General features: G+C 36.4%; 1 protein-coding gene across 8 annotated transcripts in view; it reads right to left on the bottom strand.

Annotated features, from left to right (window-relative positions):
- LOC137239357 (uncharacterized) overlaps nt 1-12,654 on the bottom strand; it is a 126,524-nt gene that overhangs the window by 65,513 nt on the left and 48,357 nt on the right. For 5 of the 8 annotated variants that reach the window (XR_010949335.1, XM_067764558.1, XM_067764562.1 and 2 more), the window contains exon 2: nt 9,570-10,419. The exons of 1 other annotated variant lie outside the window; for it this stretch is intronic. Coding sequence is in view for 6 of the 7 variants with exons in the window: in XM_067764558.1 (XP_067620659.1) it covers nt 9,570-10,250 (681 nt within the window). In the remaining variant the exon portion in view is untranslated. The remainder of the gene's footprint in view (nt 1-9,569; nt 10,420-12,654) is intronic. 2 more of the 8 variants (XM_067764560.1, XM_067764561.1) reach the window with 1 other exon arrangement.

The following is a 12,654-nucleotide window of genomic DNA, read 5'->3' as shown; positions in this document are numbered from 1 at the left end:
GAAAGTGTGACGCATGTACATTAATTAAGTTGTGAGACCAAATTTCCTTCACAACTTTAATATTCCCACGTGTATGAATAGATCATGAGATGAAAACAAAATTGCGGAATGACTACTTTAAGGTCCTGGCAAACTCCATGTAAAACAGCTGATCCATTGAAGCCATTGAATAACGCCCTAGTCACAACGATATCATAGCCAACCAATTATTTTTTGGATTTCCGCCTTATTCGTAATTTATAAATTTTTGTGTTGGCGAATTTGTCCACATTTTGGGGATTGTATTTTTGGTTTTGAAAATTTTCGTATTTTCTATTTTATGAAATTATTACTTTTGTTAGGTTAAGGCACCAATAAGCAATGCCAATATACATTTATCTATGATTAAGTGAAAATATGGTTACGAATTGGGCGTTTTGAATATGATAAGTTTTCCTTTATAGATTGGATATTTTACCAAATTAGGATTTTACTTTGGCAGTATGTGTCGCTGGATGTCGCACTGACCGAGCTTTTTAGAGAACCCTCGGTGCCACTATTTAAAAAAAAAATACTTGGCGTTTTTTTCCCTCAAAGGAAATTTAGGCCTAAATTTCGCTTCCAATTTGTGTTGTGCTTCTTTTTAGTTTCTTCTACAAATTGGAAGGACGACATTACTTGTATTGGAAGGTTGGTAGAAAAAGAGTTAATTTATCAATATATAGTCCATTAAATGCGTTTCACATTTATATTTTTATTTCTCATAAATATTTTTACAATTTCTATGTCAAAATTTTAAAATCCAAGTCCAGCAAGTATATGTTTTTTTTACGAGTATAAGGATACAATTGAATCGAAAGTTCTTATTTCTGAGCGAAATTTTTTTTTTGTTGAAAAATAGATATAGAAAGGGGAATCCCCAATTTATTCTGTACAATTTTGCGTGAAATTCGATACGCGTGCATCTGTTTTGACATTGTTTTTTTTTTTAAGTAAAAGTAATTTGCTGAAATGCCAAATAAACGTATAAAAAATACTTTGTCCTTGGGAACCAAAGTTAAGATCTTGGAAAAGCTTGACAAAGGTGTTCAAGGGAAGCGGTTAGCCCTAAAATTTGTTGTGGCGCCATCTGGAATCAGCTATATCAAATCGAATAAATCATCAATTTTAAGCGTTGTTTCTAATACCTATCATAAGGTGTAATTATAGTGAATCATTTCTGCAAAGCACACAAGTAATCTACTGGCTGATGTATGTGTATATATTGGAACGATTTTCCGTCATCCCATGTCAAATTTGGTTTCGAAACAGTGTCGACACTGATGATGGCACAACGCCGAAACCGGTTTGTCTCGAAACAAAATTTCACAAGGGATGACGGAAAATTGCTCCAATATACATCATTTATCCACTTTGTTGGAAAATTAACAAAACAAAACAAATAAGGACGGGACTATGCCGAATACTTCATACCTTTCATGAATGTGGCTGAACAATAATCTTATCCCATTCGTAATCTCCAAATAATGCGCTGTATAAGATAAGTAATATATAGTGAACAGATGTACATACCTAAACGATTTTGAGATAAATATAAAAAAACGGCAAAAAACCCCCTTATCTGGACGATCGGTTGTATGGGATATATATTATATATATCGCTCCGATCGAAATGATTTTTACAGGAAATCTATGATATATTAGAATATATATCACCAACTTTCACGTTTTTATATTGGAAACTAAGGGAGAAATGTTCAAAAATTTTTCTGTCTGAACGATCGGTTGTATGGGATATATATTATATATAGCTCCAATCGAAATTATTTTTTCATGAAATCTTCTTTGATATATTAGAATAAATAGCAACAAGTTCAACGTTTTCATTATTGGAAATTAAGGGAGAAATTGCCAAAAATCTTTCTGAACTATCGGCTATATGGGATATATACTACATATATATAACTCTGATCAAAGTGATTTTTTCAGAATATCTTCTATGATATATTAGAATATATATCACCGAGTTTTACGTTTATACTTTCTAAATTGCGGCAGGAATGACCAAAATCGTCTTATCTGAACGATCGGTTGTATGGGAGATATATGTTATAGTGGTCCGATCCTACCGGATCCGACAAATGTGTAACATAATACAAACATACAGCCTTGTGCCAAATTTCATTGAGATATCTCAAAATTTGAGGGACAAGTTTGCGTTCAAACAAGCAGACGGACGGACGGACAGACGGACATGGCTATATCAACCCAGTCCGTCGCCCTGATCAATTCGGTATACTTGATGGTGAGTTTATCTTCTATATTTCTCAACGTTACAAACATCAGACCAAAGTTAATATACCATTTCATGTTCATGAAAGGTATAATAAGTCAACCTACTAGCTCTTCGCGATGAGATTGTTATTTCAGAATCAAAAAACAAGTAAGGACGGGACTGTCTTCGGCTGTGCCGAAGACTTCATACCTTTCATGAATGGGGCTGAACAATAATCTTATCCCATTCGTAATCTCCGAATAATCGGATGTATAAGATAAGAAATATATAGTGAACAGATCTACATACCTAAACGATTTCTAAGATAAATATAAAATAAACAAGTAAGGAAGGCTAAGTTCGGGTGTAACCGAACATTACATACTCAGTTGAGAGCTATGGAGACAAAATAAGGGAAAATCACCATGTAGGAAAATGAACCTCGGGTAACCCTGGAATGTGTTTGTATGACATGCGTAACAAATGGCAGGTAGTAAAGAGTATTTTAAGAAGGAGTGGGCCATAGTTCTATAGGTGGACAACTTTTCGAGATATCGCCATAAAGGTGGACCAGGGCTGACTCTAGAATTTGTTTGTACGATATGGGTATCAAATGAAAGGTGTTAATAAGTATTTTAAAAGGAAGTGGGCCTTAATTCTATAGATGGGCGCCTTTTCAGGATATCGTTATAAAGTTGGACCAGGGTTGACCCTAGAATGCGTTTATACATTATGGGTATCAAACGAAAGGTGATAATGAGTATTTTAAAAGGGAGTGGGCCTTGGTTCTATAGGTGGACGCTGTTTCGATATATCGCCATAAAGGTGGACCAGGGGTGACTATATAATGTGTTTGTACAATATGGGTGTCAAATTAAAGGTATTAATAAGAACTTTAAAAGGGAGTGGTGGTAGTTGTATATGTGAAGGCGTTTTCGAGATATCGACCAAAATGTGGACCAGGGTGACCGAGAACATCATCTGTCGGGTACCGCTAATTTATTTATATATGTAATACCACGAACAGTAATCCTGCCATGATTCCAAGGGATTTTGATTTCGCCCTGCAGAACTTTTTCATTTTCTTTTACTTAATATGGTAGGTGTCACACCTATTTTACAAAGTTTTTTTTTTTTAAGTTATATTTTGCGTCAATAAACCAATCCAATTACCATGTTTCAACCCTTTTTTCGTATTTGGTATAGAATTATGGCACTTTTTTCATTTTTCGTAATTTTCGATATCGAAAAAGTGGGCGTGGTCATAGTCAGATTTCGGTCATTTTTTATACCAATAGAAAGTGAGTTCAGGTAATTATGCGAACTGAGTTTAGTAAAGATATATCGATTTTTGCTCAAGTTATCGTGTTAATGGCCGAGCGGAAGGACAGACGGTCGACTGTGTATAAAAACTGGGCGTGGCTTCAACCAATTTCGCCCTTTTTCGCAGAAAACTGTTATCTTCCTAGAATCTACGTCGCTACCAAATTTCACAAGGAGTGGTAAATTTTTGTTTGACTTATGGCATTAAATGTATCCTAGACAAATCAAATGAAAAAGGCCGGAGCCACGCCCATTTTGAAATTTTCTTTTATTTTTGTATTTTTTTGCACCATATCATTACTGGAGTTGAATGTTGACATAATTTACTTATATATTGTACAGATATTAAATTTTTTGTAAAAATTTCACTTAAAAAAAAATTTTTTTTAAAAGTGGGCGTGGTCGTTCTCCGATTTTGCTAATTTTTTTTAAGCATACATATAGTAATAGGAGTAATGTTCCTGCCAAATTTCATCATGATATCTTCAACGACTGCCAAATTACAGCTTGCAAAACTTCTAAATTACTTTCTTTTAAAAGTGGGCGGTGCCACGCCCATTGTCCAAAATTTTACTTATTTTCTATTATGCGTCATAAGTTCAACACACCTACCAAGTTTCATCGCTCTATCCCTCTTTGGTAATGAATTATCACAATTTTTCGATTTTTAGAAATTTTCGATATCGAAAAAGTGGGCGTGGTTATAGTCCGATATCGTTCATTTTAAATAGCGATCTGAGATGAGCGCCCAGGAATCTACATACCAAAAATCGTGATGAAATTTTATGAATTTTGAAGCTTCTAGCCGTAAAAAAGGGGCAAAAAAATACAGTTTATATGGGGTATATAATATATGTACCACCGATTTCTATGATTTTTTCGGACAACAATATATGTTATATACGTAAGCATTTGGTGAAATTTGAAGCTTCTAACTGTTAAAATGGGGCAGAAATTTCGCAAAGTTTCTTATCTGAACAATCGGTTGTATGAGATATATACTATGTATACCACCGATCTCTATGATTTTTTCAGACAACAATATATGCCATATACGTAAGCATTGGGTGAAATTTGAAGCTTCTAGCTGTTAAAATGGGGCTAAAATTGCGAATATATACATATATACTATATATGTACTATATATACCACCATATATATACTATATATACCACCGATCTGTATGATTTTTTCAGACAACAATATATGCTATATACGTAAGCATTCGTTGAAATTTGAAGCCTCTAGCTCTTAAAATAGGGCAGCAGTTACGAAAAGTTTCTTATCTGAACAATCGGTTGTGGGGGATATATACGACCGATCTCATCAATTTTTTCAGGCAACAATACGTGCAATATACGAAATTATATGGTGAAGTTTGAAGCTTCAATCTGTTAAATTGAGTAAGATATTACAAAAATCCTCTTTCTGAAAAATCGGTTGTATGGAGGATATATGCTATAGTGGTCCGATCCGGCCGGTTCCGACAAATGTCTAATCGGACACCCAAATACACCCGCTCACCAAATTTTATCAAGATATCTCAAAAATTGAGGGACTAGTTTGCATACAAACAGACAGACGGACATGGCTAAATCAACTCAGCTCTTCAACCTGATTATTTCGGTATACTTAATGGTGGGTCTATCTATTTTCCTTTAAGGACTTACAATTTTCGGTTTCGTGACGAAATTAATATACCATTTCATTTTCATGAAAGGTATAAAAAGTAAGGAACAAGCAACAATAACATACTACATGCCTGCAAATTAAAGACTAGTTCTGAAGCTTTTGATTACTTTTTAGCTTTTTTAATGTATTTTTATCGATCTTTTACGTATTTTTAATGAAAAAATACATTTGTTGTAATAGGAGTTTTTGTTTTTTGGATCTTTTTTAATTTAGCATATATAAACATGTATATATAATAAAAAAAATTTGATATGTATTGTAGTGGATTGTTACCTTATGTTTCCTCGTTTTTGTGAATAAAATTTAATAGGACAAAATTTCATTGTAGTTTTTTAATGCAAATTGACTTACTTTTTAAATGGAGAATTAAAGTCAACGTTAACAAATCACAAGTGCTCTTTTTCACAAGAAAAAGGAATTCTTGTTACTATCCCATTTCTAAACCAAATATATGCAATAATGAAGTGCAGTGGTCGACCAATATCAAATATCTTTGAATTGTACTTGACCCAAAATTACTTTTTAGAGATCACACCCCATATATTCAAACTAAATTTAGTATAGCTCTAGAACTTCTGTATCCGTGTATAAAGTAATGAAAATAAGGCCACAAATTCTAAAGTTATTTTTCGCTCTGTAATTTTATATGGATGCCACGTGCCAAAACTCACATTGGAAAAATACAAGTCAAACAAAACAAGTTATTGAAAATGATGTTTGATTTGCCGTAGCATTTTTCAACAACAAAGTTGCACACACAAAACAAAATTAGTATCGCTTCTGACCGTATTGAAAAAATAACTGAAAAATTTGAACGTCTCTGTGATATATCTACAACTCCACTAATTTCCAATCTAAATAACCCCTAGTTTATCATACAATTTAACTGCGTACTATATGAAGACCAACTGAACCGATGGGAGGAGTTCTTTAAGGACAACTCCCCCGGCGAAGAAGTGGCGTCACACTCACGAACAATGCAGAGAAGAAACCCCTACAGAAATATTCCAACAGAACCGCCGTCATACGAAGAGATTCTAGAGGCGATAACCAAATTGAAAAACAATAAATCTCCCGGTCCCGATGACCTTCCAGCAGAACTTCTCAAGTATGGTGCGGACGTCACTGCCCGTGCCCTACATCCTATTATACAGTCAGCGTGGACAGGATCCACAATTCCTTGTGAATGGAAAGAAGGGGTTATAATCACTATCCCAAAAAAAGCGATTTCAGCCAATGCAAAAACTGGCGAGGAATTAAATTGCTTAACTCAACCCATAAGGTTCTAGCATTCATCATACTGGCAAGAATATCGCCCACGCTCAACGCACAATTGGGTAAAGAACAGAACGGCTTTATACCAAATTGATCTTCCGTGGACCACATCAACACCCTACGAATAATCATAGAACAGTCTAATGAATGGAGATCGCCACTATATCTTCTCTTCGTTGACTTTGAACGTGCGTTTGACACAATCTTCCGTGACGCGATATAGAGTGCGCTGCAAAACTGCGGGGTCTCAGAGAAAGTCATCGACATGATTAAGGCTCTCTACAAAGATGGAATGACCAGTGTACGCTTCATATGAAAACACAGCAACAAATTTAGCATAAACAAAGGCGTACGACAAGGGTGCGGCCTATCACCGCTGTTTTCATAGTAGTGCTGGACGATGTCCTGAAGCGCACAAACGCAGAAGCCCCAGATGGGTTACAATGGCGGCTGAATCAGAAACTAAGTGATTTAGACTACGCTGATGATATCTTCTTCACTACTCACGCACTAGCTGCTGTTGCCCCAAAACTCCAGCGACTCGAAATCAATGCTCGCGCAGTCGGTTTGAAAATTAACTACGCAAAAACTAAGCTAACGAGACTGCAAACAACGAACACATCTCTCTCCAACTTGTATCAAATGGCAGCACTACCGTCATTGAGGATATAAAAGAATTCTGCTACCTTGGCAGCCAAATTACTAAAGATGGCGGCGCAGAATCGGATGTATCTCCAAGGATCTGTAAGTCACGAACTGCATTCCACAAGTTAGGCCGAGTATGGCGCTCTCGCATATTGTCGATGAAAACAAAACTGTGGATTTTTAACACCGGCGTGAAATCAGTTCTGTTATATGGATCCGAAACCTGGCTTATCTCTGACCGCATTAACCGACGACTGCAAACGTTTATAAACAAGTGTCTGAGAATAGTCTGCCGTATCTTCTGGCCAGGAACAATAAGCAACGCCGATCTACTGTCACTCACGAACAACCCCCCAATCTACACTGAAATTAAAAACGTAAGTGGGGTTGGATCGGTCACACTCTCCGCAGAGAAGATGACAACGTTGCCAAAATGGCCTTCCAATGGAACCCACAAGGAAGCCGGCGCAGGGGACGTCCGCGACAAACTTGGATGCGTACGATTTTCAATGAGAGCTCTTCCACCGCCACCTGGAATGAAATAAGACGTTTAGCGACTGATAGAAGTCGCTGGAGAGCGTTCGTCTCCGCCCTATGCTCCGACTAGGAGCGATAAGTTGTGCTTCTGGATGGCTATGGTATTAGTTTTATCTTTTGGATTGTCAACTAGATGTTCAATTCTATCTAGGAATATAACTAATTATATGAGTAATATTTATAGCTAGTATCTTATATATTATTTCTAATTGCTATTTTTATGTGCAGGTCCCTATTTCGCTCTTCTTTGTAATCCAAATCTATAAATAAAATTTTGGTTATAAAGATGGAGATTCGTGCTATTAGCGAGCTTTTGGTATTATTGGTCGTATTCCTTTCTTTAGCTATATATTATTAAAATAATTTTTTTAAAATAAACGATTGAGAGCACACAAAGAAATCTATTTGTGCTATGGCACTATTGTGAATATTTGATTAGAACGAACACTGCATTACCGGCAGTTGCTAATATTCGCCAGATGGCAGCGCAAGCGCATGTAATTTTTTATTGATAGATGATTGATTGATAGAACAGCTGACATCTGTTGATATTTGATATGAGGCTGTTATATTTGTTGCGCAAGATGCGCACGGGTCCGGCTAGTTAACTTTAATGCAAAAGATACTTACCAAGGTTTTTTTCTAAGCTAAATCCCAACTCTCCTAAGCTGGATTTTTCCTTTTATCAACTTAAATTTTTAGTAATCCATTCAACTCACTTATAATACTATAGTTATAAGGTTTATTTAAGAATGCACATCATCTAAAACTGTGGATTTAAAAGGTTTAAATAAATTTGAATTTGAAATTGTTCTAGAGCGGTAAATTTTTGCAGCTAGCATAATTTTCTTCAGCATCAAATTAAAGAAATCGCATGATAGGGGGTCACCCTGTCTGAAACCTCGCTTAGTTTCGAACGGCTCGGAGAGATCATTCCCAATTCTGACTGAGCTGATGGTCTTGCCCAACGTCATTTTGCACAACCGTATAAGTTTTGCGATGAAACCAAATTTAGACATAGCGGCATATAGACAGTTACTTTTCTTGCTGTCGAAGGCGGCTTTAATATCAACGAAGAGGTGATGTGTGTCGATTCTTTTATCGCGTGGTTTTTCCAAGATTGCGCCAGCAGTGTGAAAATCTGGGCTTAAGCTACACTAATAGGGTCCAATCAGCCGATTCACTGCGGGCTTCAATCTTTCGCACAATACACTTGACAGGCCTTTCTTGTGGACTGGGCAAAGAACACCTATACAGGACCGGAATAGAAGTGAGAAATGGAAGATGAAGAAGAAAAGGATGAGAAGGGAAGTGATAACAATAGTACTAACGGTCACGACAACGTCTGCCGGATATGCTTTTATGCATACAAAAAGGCTTTTGCGCTCGCCTCGCTAGAACTATATTATCACAACGCAACCAAGTACAGCAATAAAAGCAACAACAACAGCGAAAACGAAGTCAAGAACATGTTCAAACACCCTTAATTTGCTTCAACTGACATCATCTAGCATACAGAATATGGCGCATAGATTCCAGTTGCCGCACTTAAGTCGAGGTTAGGCAAGCTTCTGTGACGTAATCTGCAGAGTGTGAGCCAAGGTCCCCTTTGTATGAGAGTAGTAAAATGCAAATCACTAAAGCATACAAGCTTACCTTAGCCAGAGCATAGCGACATACACTCTACCAAACAAACTCTTTGGCTTTCGAATGGATATGGTCTTGTGCAAAAAAAGAATCTAATAAACCTATGGTCGTAGCCCAATTTCTCAACGGATTCCTCAAACTTATTTATATTCAGTTCTGACAATTTTAACACAAATACATATGTATATACACTCACCTCCATCAGTATGATGATACCGAAAACAGCAAAAAATATAATAACAATTAGGAAGCTCATGCCGGCTCTTTCACGCGAAGGCCAATTTTGTTTTTTACCACGTTTCGCCGATGTACCCACTAAACGGCTGCTGCTACCGCCATCACTTGCCCCACCAGCCTCGGTGCCACCAATGCGTCCACCCGCATATGAGTTCGCATGATGTGAGTGATGATGATGGTTATGATGATGATACTGATGACTGCTATATTTATGATACAAACCATAATTAATATCATCATCAATATCGCGACTCGTCAATAATGGATTCGTTGAATTTGTGGAGTAAACTGAGAACATTGAGCTATGCGTACTTTGTTCGTTTGTTGCTGATCGTTTGATTGAAGTTTTTGTGCTGCTTAATTTTAATGGTGCTGAGGTGTGTTGCTGTTTGGTATTTGTTGCATGTTGCTGTTGGCGATGATTCTGGTACTGTTGTGTTATATGATCTTGAATCTGTGGGTTATAGTTGTAGGCGGTGGATTTTGTTAAATTTATTAATTTAGATGTGGATCCTATTGTTGCAGCTAACGAAGGATTCGACGAGCTGATTGATGTTGACGATGTAGTCGACGATAGTAACGCTTTGGAGCCCCCCATAGTAAGTTTTTTACGTTGTGGGGGGCTCCACTTGAGTGACATTTTTTAATTATGTTTACACTTTTTTTAATTTGAAAACAAGCACTTTTAATTTATTTTTGTGTGACAGAGTTTTAGCTTTCCTGGAGGCTTCTTTAACAGTTACGATTATAGGATCAAAAATTCTGAAATTGATTCACATTCAAAATTTGGAGTTCCGCTTAGTATGAATCTAAAAACACTCTTTCAGTTTAATAAAATCAAGCAAATAACTTTAATAATTAGCAATCTAAAATTTTCAGAAGACTCTCATATTTTTAATGACAAGCTTGAGTCAAACTTTCCATGGTTGCTCACTTCTACTACAACATCTATGTAAGAAGGTTACACAGTCAAAGACTCTCTCAGAGAAGGATAACCTAGTCATTCCCAAGAATACATATTTCCCTGACTATCGCACGTCGAAAAAGCATCGCTGTGGTGTAATTTACAGTGCACATAAAATCACACGGCTCTAGCAGCGTCACACTGGTGAGGCTTCAGAAGTTGCTTAACCCATCAGTCCAGTGACTTTAAAGGTTACATGAAACGAATATGCTCTCTTATTTGCATTAGCCTTATTATGGAAGCCGGAACAAGAACACACATAAAACGCGACGTCCGTAAGCATATCGCCACTTCATAACGAAGTTACTGCGAAAGCCCCTAAACATCTTTATGAGTCGCTCAGACTCGATAAGCTTTGTCCTGCCTGAATTTTGGTTTGCCTACCTAATTATAAAGGAAATTCTAGAAGTTTCTTCAGCTCACTTCATTTCTATCCTCTCTTCCCTTTAAGCTGTTCTTCTACTACTTTTTCCTTCTTTTCACTCAATGTAGAAGTTTCTATAGCTAATTTTTCCTTTCCTCCCCCCTTCTCCTTAAATAAGACTCGACAAACTTTGCCCTGCCTTAGCTTTGGTTTACCTGCCCAATTTAAAGATAATTTTAATAGTTCCTTGTGATCACTTTATTCCTATCGTTTCCCTCTTTCTCTTTCCACTACCTTGCCTTCCTTACACTCAATCCGTGTACATCTCTCTTCTACCCGCTATCCCCTGCTTCTCCTCTTTAAATAGTCTTTGACCCTTACTTACCCCTACCCTTTTTCAATTCCGTACAAAGTGTTGGCAGGTCAAACTCCGTCTTCCATTCAGTATATTGCAACTTTGGGGTGGCCGTATTCAGCAAGGGAACAAGCTATTTCCAAAAGCGGCATATTAGTAATATAATAAGGTTTCAAACGAATTGGCGCCCACTTTTTCTAAATCTGGTGCTAAGTCTGTGCAAAAGACAGAAATTACTAAGTTAAGCAAGTTACATTGACTGGTTTGTGTCGGACATCAGTAGGAGTAGCTTCCTTCCTTCTTCTGTCCTACTGATAGAGAAGGAGCATTAGGACTCCAAAATGTCTCGGATTGCATATTCTCAAGGCGTATCTGACAGCCAGTAAGCCTTCCATGTCTTTCAGTGTTGCTCACATACTTCTAAGCTAGTAGATTATATTATTATAGTCCTGAATGAGCTAGGAACTAACAACAAGGTCTGGTTAGCGTGGGCTCCCGGGCATAAGGCAGGCCCAGCAGGGTGTTAGAGTAGCATTTTATGATATTACGTTGATAACAAAAGGATAACACCCCATTAAATTTTCGATAACAAATCGATAAATTTTTAGTAATACATATATGGATAGCTTTGCGATAAATAGCTGATACATTTCAAATAGTAAATCGATAACTTTTCTACAACAAACCGATATTTTTTTTGATATGTTATTTCTAATTTTTCGATTATTTGTTGGTAACATATCAAAAACTTTTCGATTAACAATCGATACCTTTTTATAAGAAAGTGATGATGTTTGGATAAAATTCTATAACCTTTGTTAACGATACCAAATATGCAGCACGATCGATAGCTTTTCGATAACAAATCGACAATTGTTTAAAAACAAATCGATAACAGTCCGGTAATAAATCGATAACGCTGAAGCAAAATGATATCACCTCGATGACAAATCAATAACTTTTCGATAGCAAATTCATACATTTTTGGTAAAATCTATAAATTTTCTATAAAACCCTATCATTTTTCGATTATAAATCGATACTTTTTGGAGACAGGTCGATAACTTTCTGATCGCATATTGAATACTTTTACGATTAATAATCAAAATTTTTTTAAAGAAAAAATTGATGTCGTCGAAAAAATAGATAGCCATCGATAACAAAAGTTATATACTGCACTTATATAACAAAACGATAACTTGTCTTTACCTCGTCGCTAACACCACTTAAATAAACCTGTCATTCCTACTGTCCCTTCATTTCCTTTCCCTTCCTTTCCTTTCCTTTCCTTTCCTTTGCTTTCCTTTTCTTTCCTTTCCCTTCCTTTCCTTTCTTTTCCATTCCATTCCTTTCCTTTACTT

This window comes from Eurosta solidaginis, chromosome 2 (genome assembly GCF_040869045.1).
Source record: "Eurosta solidaginis isolate ZX-2024a chromosome 2, ASM4086904v1, whole genome shotgun sequence".
Classification (NCBI taxonomy): Eukaryota; Metazoa; Arthropoda; class Insecta; order Diptera; family Tephritidae; genus Eurosta; species Eurosta solidaginis.
This window is presented reverse-complemented; position numbering and strand designations above follow the sequence as displayed.